The sequence below is a fragment of the Chlorocebus sabaeus genome, chromosome 1, assembly GCF_047675955.1.
Source record: "Chlorocebus sabaeus isolate Y175 chromosome 1, mChlSab1.0.hap1, whole genome shotgun sequence".
In the NCBI taxonomy this organism is placed as follows: Eukaryota; Metazoa; Chordata; class Mammalia; order Primates; family Cercopithecidae; genus Chlorocebus; species Chlorocebus sabaeus.
The window spans coordinates 98,620,294-98,633,233 of record NC_132904.1 but is presented as its reverse complement, the minus strand read 5'-3'; the positions used below and the strand labels follow the sequence as shown (position 1 = coordinate 98,633,233).

Genomic DNA, 12,940 nt, shown 5'->3' with positions numbered 1-12,940 from the left:
CTAGGATGAAAACCAAGGAACATCCTAATACGACAACTCCGAAGCAACAAGTCTAGCACAGAGCAGGAAGACAAAGGACTCTGAGGATACCTCCAAGGTGGGCAAAAAGCAACAGAAATAAAAACAAAAAATCATGGCAAATAACAACTGGTCAGGCAAGGAAATACAGAAGTTTCCAGAAAATCATAGTACATTATATGACTCAGCTGTAGGTACAACATGAATTGTCATATTGTAAACACATTTAACAAAACAATTATAGGCATTATAATGGGATGATTAAGAAAAGAAGGATTTTGAGGGGTGATGAAAATTCAAGAAAGAGCAATGTAACATATTTTATAAATATGGAAATTTTTAAAGTACCTGGGGAAAAAACACCTAAAAGGAGTGGAAAGTGTTTGCCTGTGAAGAAGGCAAGTCAGAGATAAAGAAAAGAGGGTCACTGCTGTTTTTCTCTTTTTTTTTTTTGAGGGAAGTCTCTCTCTTGTCCCCCAGGCTGGAGTGCAATGGCTCGATCTCGACTCACTGCACCCTCCGCCTCCCAGGTTCAAATGATTATCCTGCCTCTGCCTCCCAAGTAGCTGGGAATTAAGGCACCTGCCACTAGGCCTGGCTAATTTTTGTATTTTTTAGTAGAGATGGGGTTTCACCATGTTGGCCAGGCTGGTCTCGAACTCCTGAACTCGGGTGATCTGCCCGCCTTGGCCTCCCAAAGTGCTGGGATTACAAGCATGAGCCACTGTGCCCAGTCTGCTCTTTTTTCTTTATAAACCTTACAGTATTAACGGATTTTCTAAATCAATGTACAGGTTACTTCCCTAAAAATCAAATTTCAAAATATATGTTTATACACAGACTATGAAAACAAGGTCCTTCAAACACCTCTCATTGGCAGAAATCTGGTGCTTCCTTCCCTTTCTCTCTTTTTTTTTTTCCCCCTTCTCTTTTTTTTGAGACAGAGTCTGGCTCTGTCACCCAGGCTGGAGTGCAGTGGCGTGATCTTGGCTCACTGCAACCTCTGCCTCCCGGGTTCAAACGATTCTCATGCCTCAGCCTCCCAAAAGGAGTAGCTGGGATTATAGGCATGTGCTACCATGCCCAGCTATTTTTTTTCCTCCTTCTGTTTTTAGTAGAGACTGGTTTTTACTGTTGGCCAAGCTGGTCTTGAACTCCTGGCCTCAAGTTATCTGCCCGCCTCAGCCTCCCAAAAGGCTAGGATCACAGGCATGGGCCCCCGCACCAGGCCCCCTTTCTCTTTTCCTGAATTTTCTGATTCTCTCTAATAAATGTTAGTTTTATAATAAAAACCATGTGCCTGGCCAGGTGTGGTGGTTCATGCCTAAGGCTCACTTCAGTCCAGGAGTTTGAGACCAGCCTGGGCAACATAGTGAAACCCTGTCTCTACAAAAAAATTTAAAAATTAGCCAGGCATGGTTGTGGATGCCTGTATTCCCAGCTTAAGAGGCTGGGTGGGAGGATTACACAAGCCTGGGAGGTAGAAGCTGCTGTGGGCAGCGATCATGCCACTGCACTCCAGGTCTGGGTGACAGAGTAAGACTCAGTCTCAAAAAAAATCAAACAAATACAAAAAAATCATATACCTTATAAAACAAATGCAGAAAATCAGAGGCAGCAGCCCCTCACTTATCCTCAGGGGAAATGTTCCAAACCCCACAGTGGATACTTGAAACAGTGGATAGTACCAAACCCTATATCCTATATATATACTACGGTCTTTGGATCTGACAACTGAGGTGGCTACTAAGTGACCAATGGGGTGGTGGGGTGGGAGGTAGCATAGACAGTGTGGATGCATTGGCCAAAGAGAGGATTCACATCCCAGACTGGACAGCACAAGATTGCAGGATTGCATCACGCTACTCAAACATTGCAATTTAAAGCTTATGGTTTTTTGTTTTTGGCTTTTTTTGAGACAAGGTCTCACTCCCATTGCCCAGGCTGGGCTGAAGTGCAGTGGCACAATCACTGCAGCCGTGACTTCCCAGGCTCAGGTGATTCTTTCACCTCAGCCTCCTGAGTAGCTGGGACTACAGGCAGGTGCCACCATGCTCGGCTAATTTTTTATATGTTTAGTAGAAACGAGATCTTGTTACGTTGCCCAGGCTGGTCGTGAACTCCTGGGCTCAACTGATGTACCCACCTCAGCCTCTCAAAGTGCTGGGATTAGAGATGTGAGCTACTACACCTGGCCATGAATTATTTCTGGAATTCTCCATTTTGATATTTTTACACCACAGTTAATGGCAGGTAACTGAAACTCTGGAAAGGAAACTCATGGATGGTGGGGAGGGACTACCGTACGTGAAGGAGTAAGAGTGAGGGAGGACTGTTTTATAAATATAAAACAAAAGAACCCCCACATCTATTTCCATATACAGGAAAAAAAAATCCACATCTTGTTTCACCTCCTAGGTGGTAAGGTGTGTACTTCTTATCCCAAAAGCCTGCTCCGTATTACAGTCAGTTCAGGATATACTACAAGTTGAATTTCAAGCAACTTTTATATACTACATTCCATTTTGTTGAAGCACTTTAACAAACACACTATCTTTACTCCAAATCCCAAATCAAATCTGCAGCAATTTTCATGCAAATATCAACTCTCTAAACATACTTACTGGCCAAATAAATACCTTACTTTAAAAACAAAAATCCTCCTCCCTTTAGGTTAAGTAAGCAATTGCAAGAAGAGAAAGGAAGCAGCTTTTAATAAAATGTCCCCTCAGCCACCCCCAACTGAGAATCCTGCTGAAGAATTTGATAGTCTGAGAATTCTGCTGAAGAATTTGATAGTCAAGTGACTAATATCCCATAAACAGGTAAGAGACACAAATTAAAGTGACAGCAAATGAAGTAATGGCACTCACCACAAATACAGCATTGAAAACATTTGGTGGAAGAAAACCCAAATAATAGATACTGCCATTTGCATTATTTTATTAATTTGCAACATCATTTAAAGAAACAACAGACTATCACTTGGTGTGTTTAAAAATTATGATTCTTCTCATGCTAGGAGCAAAATGAGGATTAAATACCGACCATTTTCCTTGTCTAGAATATTAAAGAGGGGAGGGGGAAGAGTGCTGTGATTTAAACCAAACTTCTTTGTTTGCATTTAGAAGGGGTCAAGCCCTACGTAAATAAAAGTGCTTCCACGGTGGCAGTACTTGTTCCCAGGAAACTTGGTGCTACAGCACTTGAGCAACCAGAACCATGAAGCAATTCTTCTTCATAGAAACGGCAATGTCCCTTTCATGGCTTGAAGTTCTGATTAATCCTAGAATCAGAAGCCCTTTTTTGTCAGAAGTGCATCACTTAGTAACCACAGTTATAGAACGACACAGCTCTTTAAGACCTCCCTTTATACAATGCTACTCAGCTATTATTAAAAACTTTCAAGCCACAATTAATGGCTAAATTATGCTATTACAGAGGGTAGCAAATTAAGTCTGAATAATCTTAAATCTTAGCAACTGATTTTTAAAATGACTTCACTTTGATGGGTCCTAAGCCTAAATTTCAATATACATTTTCGCAACAAAAAGGTTTAGCGTTTACCTCCCCTCAAAGCCTTAAGGTACAAGGCAATGCAGAGTCATGATAGCATTGAGTATTTTAAGCTGCAAATTCCCATTATTTTTCTAACTACAAGGTAAAATATTTCTCTATGTAACTAAAGAGGACTGATCTTAGGGTTGTAAAAACCTGGGTTTTTTTGTGTGTTTCTTCCCCCAAGTTTCAACTATTTAAATGCTACCTAGATGTTTTGGTTTTTATAATGGCTAAGATAAAGCTTTAGGAAAAGGTACTTTTTAAAATGTGACTTTAAAAAGAAAATTGGCCTACCATCTTGCAGTCATTGTGTCTGCTACATTTAAACTTCTAGAAATATTTCTTAGTTCTAGAAAGAAGTTCTAGTGAACTTCTTTCTCAGTTCACACTAAAAAGATTCCATTACTTTTCCCAGGCAATATGTTAATCTCTATGTTCTATTTACTCTGTCACATCTACTATTTTCCAACTGTTTTTCTTCTGCCACCAGTGAATACGGTTTCTCCAGGGTTTTCTCCCTAAATCACTGTGGCACTGTGTGCCATTCTTCCCCGTGATGCCCACCCACTGAGCAGAAGTAAGCTCTCCCCCGCCCCCCAGAGCTGAGGGCGTACTTTCATCTTCTCTCTCCACTCAGCCTCAACAGCAAGACAAACACCCAGAGACTGGCCTTCCCTCAAATAGGGAAATACTTTGTGATTGCAATTTGAACTGGTTTTTTGTTTGTGTATACATGTGCACGTGTGCAACTTAACATTTAATGGCAAAATTACAAGCTTTTCAGTTTTAAAGGGAAACTGGGTTATACTTGATACAGAAAGAAACAGCATGGCCTTATTCTTCATGAAACTTCCTTTTTAAAACATCTAATCTTTATTACGAAGATACATTCTATATGTTCTGAATACACTGTATACATATCAGGTACACTGTATACGATAACAACATACACTGTATATGTTTTTTTTTTTTTTGGGAGAGAGAGTCTGGCTCTGTTGCCCAGGCTGGTGTGGAGTGACTCAATCTCAACTCACTGCAGCCTCCACCTGCCAGGTTCAAGCAATCCTCTTGCCTCAGCCTCCTGAGTAGCTGGGACTACAGGTGTGCGTCAACACGCCTGGCTAATTTTTGTGTTTTTAGTAGAGATGGGGCAGGGGAATCACTTGAACCCAGGAGGCAGAGGTTGCAGTGAGTCAAGATCGTGCCACTGCACTCCAGCCTGGGCGACAGAGCAAGACTGTCTCCAAAAAGAAAAACAAAAACGAAACAAAGAAAGAATCAGCCTATAGATAGCGATCAATTATATCTACAGGGCAAATTAATATTGGAAGATGGGTAAGCTGTATGCCCCACAATGTCAAAAATCTCTGAAAAACATATCCTTTTTAAATTGTACACCAAGATGCTCAATATAACTTAATCAAATCACAGCCACAAAAAACTCTGAATCTTCACAGACTAAAAACATTGTGGCTAGTTATTCAGAAAATGATAAACAATGGAAATGAAACAAAACTATCCTTTAAAAATTATTAGAACATTATTAAAACAATGCAAATGTACAAACTTCTAAAATCCCTGATCCAGATTCCTTAAATCAAATTATAAGGTCTTACATGGTACATTATATATACGAACACATGTCTTTGAACATGGTAATAGTTACAAGGCATCAGAGTCAATACAATAAACTTGCAAGTAAAAACACTCCTTGAAACCAGAGATATTACAGAATTCTGATTCAGGAAGTTATTCAGCAGCTTATAAAGAAATAGGAAGTTGTTGACCAACTACTTGAAGAACTATTTCCTGTAGGAAAACCATAAGACAGCTGAAGAAGGTAATAACTCTCAGAGTCATAAAGACAATGAATTCTTTTAAAATGAAAGTTCAATGCAATGGTAAAGAAATTGGTTTTGAATAGTAAATGCCAATAGAACAAACATTATATGGCTAAGCTTTGTTTACATACTTCACATTCATCTTGAAAACAAGCCACTGATAAATGTAGCTAGCACCATACTTCCACCATATCACTTGCCAAAATAAGATACGAGTCTTCTCCACAAGATCTCACTGACCTAAGGAGGGCTTTAAAATGACCAATGATTGCCTGCTTATAATCTTTCAGTAATCATGCTGCCTGGAAACTAGACGATAGGCCAACTAACTTCAAAAACTCAATCATCTATGGTCACAAGGCAACAACTGGGTAGTTTCTTAACATTTCTTAAGTTTTTCCTCAAATTACATTGCCTTGCCTGTCTGGACCATTTATAGTCAGGTTCTTCATGCCAAATATAAATCTCAGTAAGTTATAGACCTATAGAACTTAAAAGTCAGTTCCAACGAATATCTAAAAAGATGCATTAAAATAAAATGTTTCACTCTGGAAGTAAGTGTAAAACACGCAACTAATTTAAATCTTCATTCTACATCTGGTTGACAACAACAAACTTCTTTAGATACAAGAGGAAAGTATATAAATATTGATTACAAAGACAGCCCTATTTTAAAACATCAGAACTAGGATAAAAATGAACTTTTGACAATAGAAACTTGGCACCAAAAGCTTAGTTGATCATCATCTTTGACTAATGGTTAGGAAATTAACCTCACTTATCTGTTCAGTACACAAAAAGAAGTTATAACAACTATACAGCCCATAACATCATGGAAGTAGCTAACTAGAGAAGGTGAAATAATCTTATTTCAAAACATTTCTCCAAATTGCATATTGTTCATAAAGCAGATACTCTTTATAATACAAAATTTTATAAGCCCACAGCATTCATCTTCCACATCCAAGGTTTAGGGGCCTGCACAGAATCCCTGACAGATACCAAGTAACCATGATTTTACCTACACTTATTGAGCAAGATTTACCTGTCCAGGAAAACTCTTCCAGTTCTGAAAAGTTTTATATAAGAAAATTCTTTCAAGGAATCAAAATTGCTCACATTTCTTATATAATAAGACTAACCTTACTCTCATATGAAAGTTCCCCAGAAACACTGAAACAACAATCGTGTCTTATCTCTCCTCCTCCCAGCTTTTTCTTTTCCAGGTAAATCTCTCTCTACCCTTGCAACTTTTTCTCATATGACATAATTTGAGATTTATTTATTTTGGCCTGATTTATCTTCCTTACAGGCCCATAGGTGACAGGTGTGAACTGAGGTGACTGGGGCTGGAAGGTATATACCCTTCATTAATCCATCTACATGTATCAATACCTTTAAGACAAACATTTCTTCACAAAGGAAGAATCACTGGAAACGTTGAAAAATAAATAGTCATTCCTTAACATCTGTGGTTAAGGATTGGTTCCAGGACCTCCTACATGTACTAAAATCCACAGACACTCTGGTCTTTCACATAAAGTGGCATAATATTTGCATATAACCTATACCTATTCTCCCATATACTTTATATCATCTCTAGATTACTTATAATACTTAATACAATGTAAATGCTATATAAATAGTTGTTACATTATTTAGGAAATAACGACAAGGAAAAAAGCTTGTACATTAGTCAACAAAGATGTAATTTTTTTTCTGAATATTTTCAATCAGAGATTGGTTGAATCCATGAATACTGAACCCACAGATATGGAAGGCCAACCGTATCTAGAATACTGATTTCAGCTCAAAAAAAAAGATCATTCATTCAAAATAATGAAACTGTAGGCAGATATCACCTACAAGCAATTATTACAAGATACAAAGAACTAACAAGAAGAGCATAAATGTTGCTCTTTAACCTTATACTTTTAGCCACAGCATCCACCAAAGAAAGAAGGCAAGCAGGCTATTAAGCTGTTTAAAAATCTCCCCAGGTCAGCATGTGACCCAGCAGGGAGAGGTTCAAAAAAGTGCAGCTTTTCTTTTTCTTCCTAACAACCTGGTTTGTTTCCACTCCCTTCCCCTTCAAGACACATCCTTCACAGCTAGCAGCTCTTTCAATCATTTACTTTGGATGTCTGCTTGAGAACAAATGATCTTGCTCATGCAGATGAGTTTGCCAGACTTGTGTGTACTTTCCAGTCTCAGGCCCTTTACTGTTCTGGTTGAAACCTGATCCTCTGAAATGGATACCAGGACACCAGAAGATGAATTTAAAAAAGAAGAAGAAAAACAAAAAGTTGCAGGAAAGGGGGCAAAAAAAAAAAAAAAAAAAACTATGAACTTTTCATGATCAAACTTTTTCCTCTGCTCTTTTGTAAGTCTGTCACGAAATTTTCTATCTTATATTACAAAGTAGCAACCCACCCTGGAAGACAATCAATATAAAACACATATTAGGATTCACACAACAAAACATCCTTAATGGTATTACCTGATATGATAAATAAATGTTACACTTGCCTTAGGAGTAGACTGTCAAGACAGATCTGAATAAAAACTTACACTGTTTTTCACTTTATTATCTCAACCTGATTAAACACTATTAAGTGAGCTTTTTAAAAGACATCAATTTCAGTCTATAATAATTAGCTTTAGTCAACATTTTATATATACTTGATCCAAACAAGCCAGAAAAAAATTGAGGTCCTATCTGTAATTTCAAAATTAGAGGAGAGAAACTATTTAGATCTTTTCAGCCTACTGCAATTTTGCCATTTTGTTAAACACAAAAAGACTGATTTAAAAAATAAACAACCCAATGGTCATGTTTTTGTTTTCCCAGAGAGGAGGGTTTCTATTGTGAAGATCTACTAGCTTGAAAGAAGTTTGCCACTGAGAGACTGCGTATGAAACCTAAAAATTTATATTTCCCTTTACATTATGGGGGGAAATATTGGTAAGTCACATCAAGCTTCAGTTGTAGTGCTTGCCATTTCACAATTTAAAATACTGTAAAATTAGACTCCCCAAAAAGCCCTACTTATTTTGTAGTTCTACACCAATAAAATATTTATTTAAAAAGATACAAGTAGCACCACACGTACTTCATAAGATGCTGCTAGCCCTAATATTCTCAGAATTTGAAAATTTTCACGGTATTCTTTCTGTTTTGTGCTAGGCTAATTAACAGGTTTGGCACAAGCTCAAAATGAGAATAACCCAACTTCCACAAAAGAAAAGATTATGAAGAGGCTCAGAACCAAGACTCAGTAAAGCTCTCAAAATATTACCCATGCTAACAAAGGTATTTAGGTCATACTAAACTTAAACATATACATGGGAGATAGAACAGAGCTCCAGAGCTTAACATAAATATTAAAAAAAATAAAAACAAATGATATTCTGTATCTTGACACCACTTTACTATGTCTTCCAATACACTGTCTCCCACCATTATTTTCACTTACTTTAAGAAGTATCTCTGTCCAGAAGATGTCTTTGCCATCTCCCAACCTGCTGGCAGAGGTACATCATCAGGTATCTCAAAAGAAGACTGTCGAAGATGCTGAGCTGTGGGTGTAGCTGCTGGACCAGAGACTACTCCAGTGGGGGTCAGTGTCCCAGGAGAAACAGCTCCCAGCTGCAGAGAAGCTGGAGAGGAATGAGCTCGAACATGCTGTGGAGTCAGGGCTCCTGCAGTGCCTGCATCAGTACTGGCCTATTAGGAATATTAAGATGAAAAATTAAAAAAGAAACACAACTTTTTAGAGAGTTCCTTTAAATTTCCCAGTCACTGCTTAATTGCAGCTTGGTATCTAAGTGCCAAAGGAAAATTTCAACATTTAATATTCGACACTGGAGAACACAGGTTTTCAAACGGATACTTTTAATATTATATAATTTTAATATAAGTTTTATATTTGTACTTTTATTGATGAGCAGTCCATCTAATGAATTTCCACCTACTACACACTAGACATGTAAGGGCAACTAGTAGTGAATGAATAAAACATTCCAAAAATAATAGCGAATTTTAAAACCTAATTTTTAAAAAGTCACTGCAGTTATGGGTGCTTTTCCAAGTTCTAAAATGTTCTAAGTATAAACACAACGCAAACAATATGCATTTTTTACTAGGTTTTAAGTAATTAATTTTTTTTCTAGGTCAAGCCCAAGAAAAAACAAGCCCTCGTCATTTTTTCCCACCATGATAAAACGCCATCAATAAAGAAATCATAACAAATTACACAATTTTTAATGAAAGCAACAAATTTGAACTGCCCAAATGTTCTTAAAAGCCATCTACAATGAACAAGATGAAAAAAACTCAACTATATCTTTGTATGTAGAAGATAATGAGGTTATCAGTCCAATTATAACTTAAGAACTCACAGACATTCACAACTCTATACAAGCAGAAAAAATTCTGCATTCAGACCCCAAAGATCTGAGTTCCAGTCTAAGCTGGCTAGTGTGACACTGAACAAGTATGTTAACTTCCATATGCCTGCTTTCTCGTTTGTAACATAGTTTTCAAGACAGAAAAATGGATGTATATAAAACAACTTATAGTCACCAGTTTGTGTTGTGAACAACAGTATTCACAACCTACATTCTACTATTCATAATCTTGCATAGTTTTTTAAATGTGTTTAATTAGAATTAGACTTTGATTATCAAAAAGTTAGAATTTCCTAGATTCACAAAGGTAAGGAAACCGGAAGGACTCAGTAGAGTCATTAATGCCTTAAAGTGATATACCTTTCTGAGTTTCCCATCAGAGTAAGTATGATTTAGAAAATCACTAGCAGAAATAAAAGTCCAATTTACAGATGAGCAACACTTAGTTAAAAACTTATTTAAAAAAACAAAACTATAATAGTTTATGAATTTTAGAACTGCTGGATAAATTCTTGTAAAAATTATTTACTAGAAGAAGAAGTACACTTTCCAGTTGTGACTCTTTGTCACAAAATGGGGGATCCAATCTATGTGTATTATACTTTGAAAAAATACCGTGTAGTCTGCAGGGTGCATGCCAACACACATTTACTTACAATGAGTCCATAAACCAACTTCCAGGGTAAGAAAAAAAGCATACCTAAGTTTATTTCTGACAAACTGAACTGTTTAGGCAAGCAGCTAAATTGTTTTTCCTTCCTTCCTCCTCCTTAACCCGGGTTTTTGTCATCAGGTTAAGTGAGTTTTTCTGAGTTCCAAAACCCTGTGGTCTCTGACAGAAGAATATACAACAGGCCTGCAAATAGGAGAGGGAATGGGAGTGGGGGCGGTAACTCTTCTTTCCACTCAAGTTACAGCCCGAGTGGGCTAACTACATTGCAGTATTTGGAAAACCTATTAACTTTTGGGCAAAGTTCCTATGCTGAAGTTTAGCCTGAAGCAAGTTGTTTAAAAAAAGAAGAAGAAAAAAGAAAAGAAGGAAAGAGAGAGAACCCTACACTAAACAAAACCACTGGGACCTATCGGAATGTTAACGTTCTCATTATAAATAGTTTCACTTCTATGCTGAATCAAGCTGGCAAAATAATCGAACGTTGTGTATGTGGAAAAGCAGCCATGTTCATATCCGCAATAAGAATTAAAAAGCAATGGCGATCCTAGAATTAGTCATCGCTTCCCAAACATTAACTTTTAATCACAGTTGAACTAGGCAGGACTTGGCCTATGAGTCAACCCGCAGTGTATTATCAAAGGCTTGTGTTAAAACCTCGGTACTGTAAAGCGCAACTCAGTTCCTGCGCAACGTACAGATGTGGCTAATTCAAAAGCTTTTCAGCCGACTGTAAATAATAGCCTACAATCGGGAAACCAACACGCAACCTACTAAGTTTGATAAGAGCGAGCCGACCCAAGTTCCAAGACACAAGGGAAGCGCAGGGGTGAAAGAACTCCATAAACAACTTCCAGGAAAGTCTGGGCAGGGGAAGCCCGAAACCTGTATTCAGAAATCGCCTAAGCCGCGAGGAAAATAAATGCTTACGGGAGGGGGAGGGGGAGGGGAAATGGGTAGGGGGGAGGGAAAGAAAGAGCAAAAAACTAAATGGACCGGTTCTACCCCCACCTCTAATCAACACTGGAAAACAAGAGAACAATTATTTGACTCCCCCAGGAGACTGAAGTGGACCGAGAGGCCGCAAAGGAAAGGGGCCCAGGGCTCAACTTCACAAACTCGGCCGCCGCTGGCAACTCACCCACACACAAATGCCAGAGGCCCCCCTCCCCCTTTCCCGGCCCGGCCCCGGCGGGAGCGAAGGTGCGGAGCGCGCAGAGGCGCGCGCATTGTGCAAGCCCACCGCGGCCCAGGCTCGGCTCTCCCCCACCCCCTTCCTTCCTCCCCACCCCTCCTCCACTCCCGCCAACCTCCCGGGAACCCCGGGAAGAAAGAAAGGAAGGAGGGAAAGCACGCCCCCCGGGGCTGCAACCGCAGAAAGAAACTCCGAAAGGAAAAACAAATCTCAGCCCCGGACTCTGGGAGGAGTGGGGCGCTGGTCACCGCGGCCGAGCGGACAACTCCAGTTCCTCCACTTCGCCGCGGGACCCCCACCCCAGCTAGAGCTCCCGCAACCCCCTCCCCTGGCCAGAGCTGGCGGCCGCGGCTCCCGAGCGCCCCCCCGGTCTGAGGCCCGCCCGACGGGGAAGCGGGGAGAGGGGCCACAAGGTTACCTGTCGGGAGTGGGATTTGGGCTCCGGCGGCTTGAAGAAGGAGTCGGGCAGCTTCCGGAGCCTCATAGGCACGGTCTGGGGCACGTTAGCCGTCTTGGGGTTCATGACGGCGTTGAAGAGCGCCTCCAGGTCGGTCTCCGAGTCCCCGCGGACGTGCACGATCTGATGCCCGGCGGGGGGTGCCTGCGGCGCCGCCTGGGTCGCCGCGGGTGCTGGCTGCCCGGGTCCGGACGGCGGGCCCTGCCCCTGGGGGGGCTGCGCAGGCGGCTGCCCTTGGCCCTGGGGGGCCGGTTGAGGAGGCGGCTGCTGCCCGGGATCCATGGCTTCTGCCTCCCCCGACGCGCACCCCCTAAACCAGGCGAGCGAGGGCTCCGCCCGGACGCCCCGGCTTCACAGGCCGAGGTGGCGAAGCGGCGACGGCTGCGGGCCGGGCGGTGCTGGGCGGCGGGAGCGGCGCTCTCCTCGCTCTCAGGGCCGGGGGGCTGCGCCGCGGCCCCGCATCCCCCGCCCCGGCGCCTCCGCCCCCGCCCTGCGCCCCGGCTCCTCTGGTCTGGCGGCTGCGCCTCGGGAGGGGCTGCGAGGGACTCGGACCTGCGGCGCCTGAGAACTTTTTCCCTCCAACTCCCTTGACGGAGGCCGGACAGCTCGTTGCCTTTCCCCTCCTCTCCCTTTCTCTTTTATTTCCTTTTCTTGTTCCTTCCTTCCTCCCTTTCTTTTCCCTGGCGGCGGCTGCGCCCGACTGAGACAGAAACTCGCCTCAGACGCCAAAACTAAAGTTGTGAGAAGCGCCCGCCCGCGCCGCCGCGGCCCCGCCTCCTCTCGGCTCT

General features: G+C 41.3%; 1 protein-coding gene across 12 annotated transcripts in view; it reads right to left on the bottom strand.

The window, feature by feature from the left end:
* Positions 1–12,548, bottom strand: part of YAP1 (Yes1 associated transcriptional regulator) — a 122,339-nt gene extending 109,791 nt beyond the window's left edge. For all 12 annotated transcript variants that reach the window (XM_008020647.3, XM_008020639.3, XM_008020644.3 and 9 more), the window contains exons 1-2: positions 12,114–12,548; positions 8,897–9,147 (exon numbers count right to left, since the gene is read on the bottom strand). In XM_008020647.3, coding sequence (XP_008018838.1) covers positions 8,897–9,147; positions 12,114–12,434 — 572 coding nt within the window. In that variant the 5' untranslated portion in view covers positions 12,435–12,548. The remainder of the gene's footprint in view (positions 1–8,896; positions 9,148–12,113) is intronic.
* Positions 12,549–12,940: the final 392 nt, after the last annotated feature.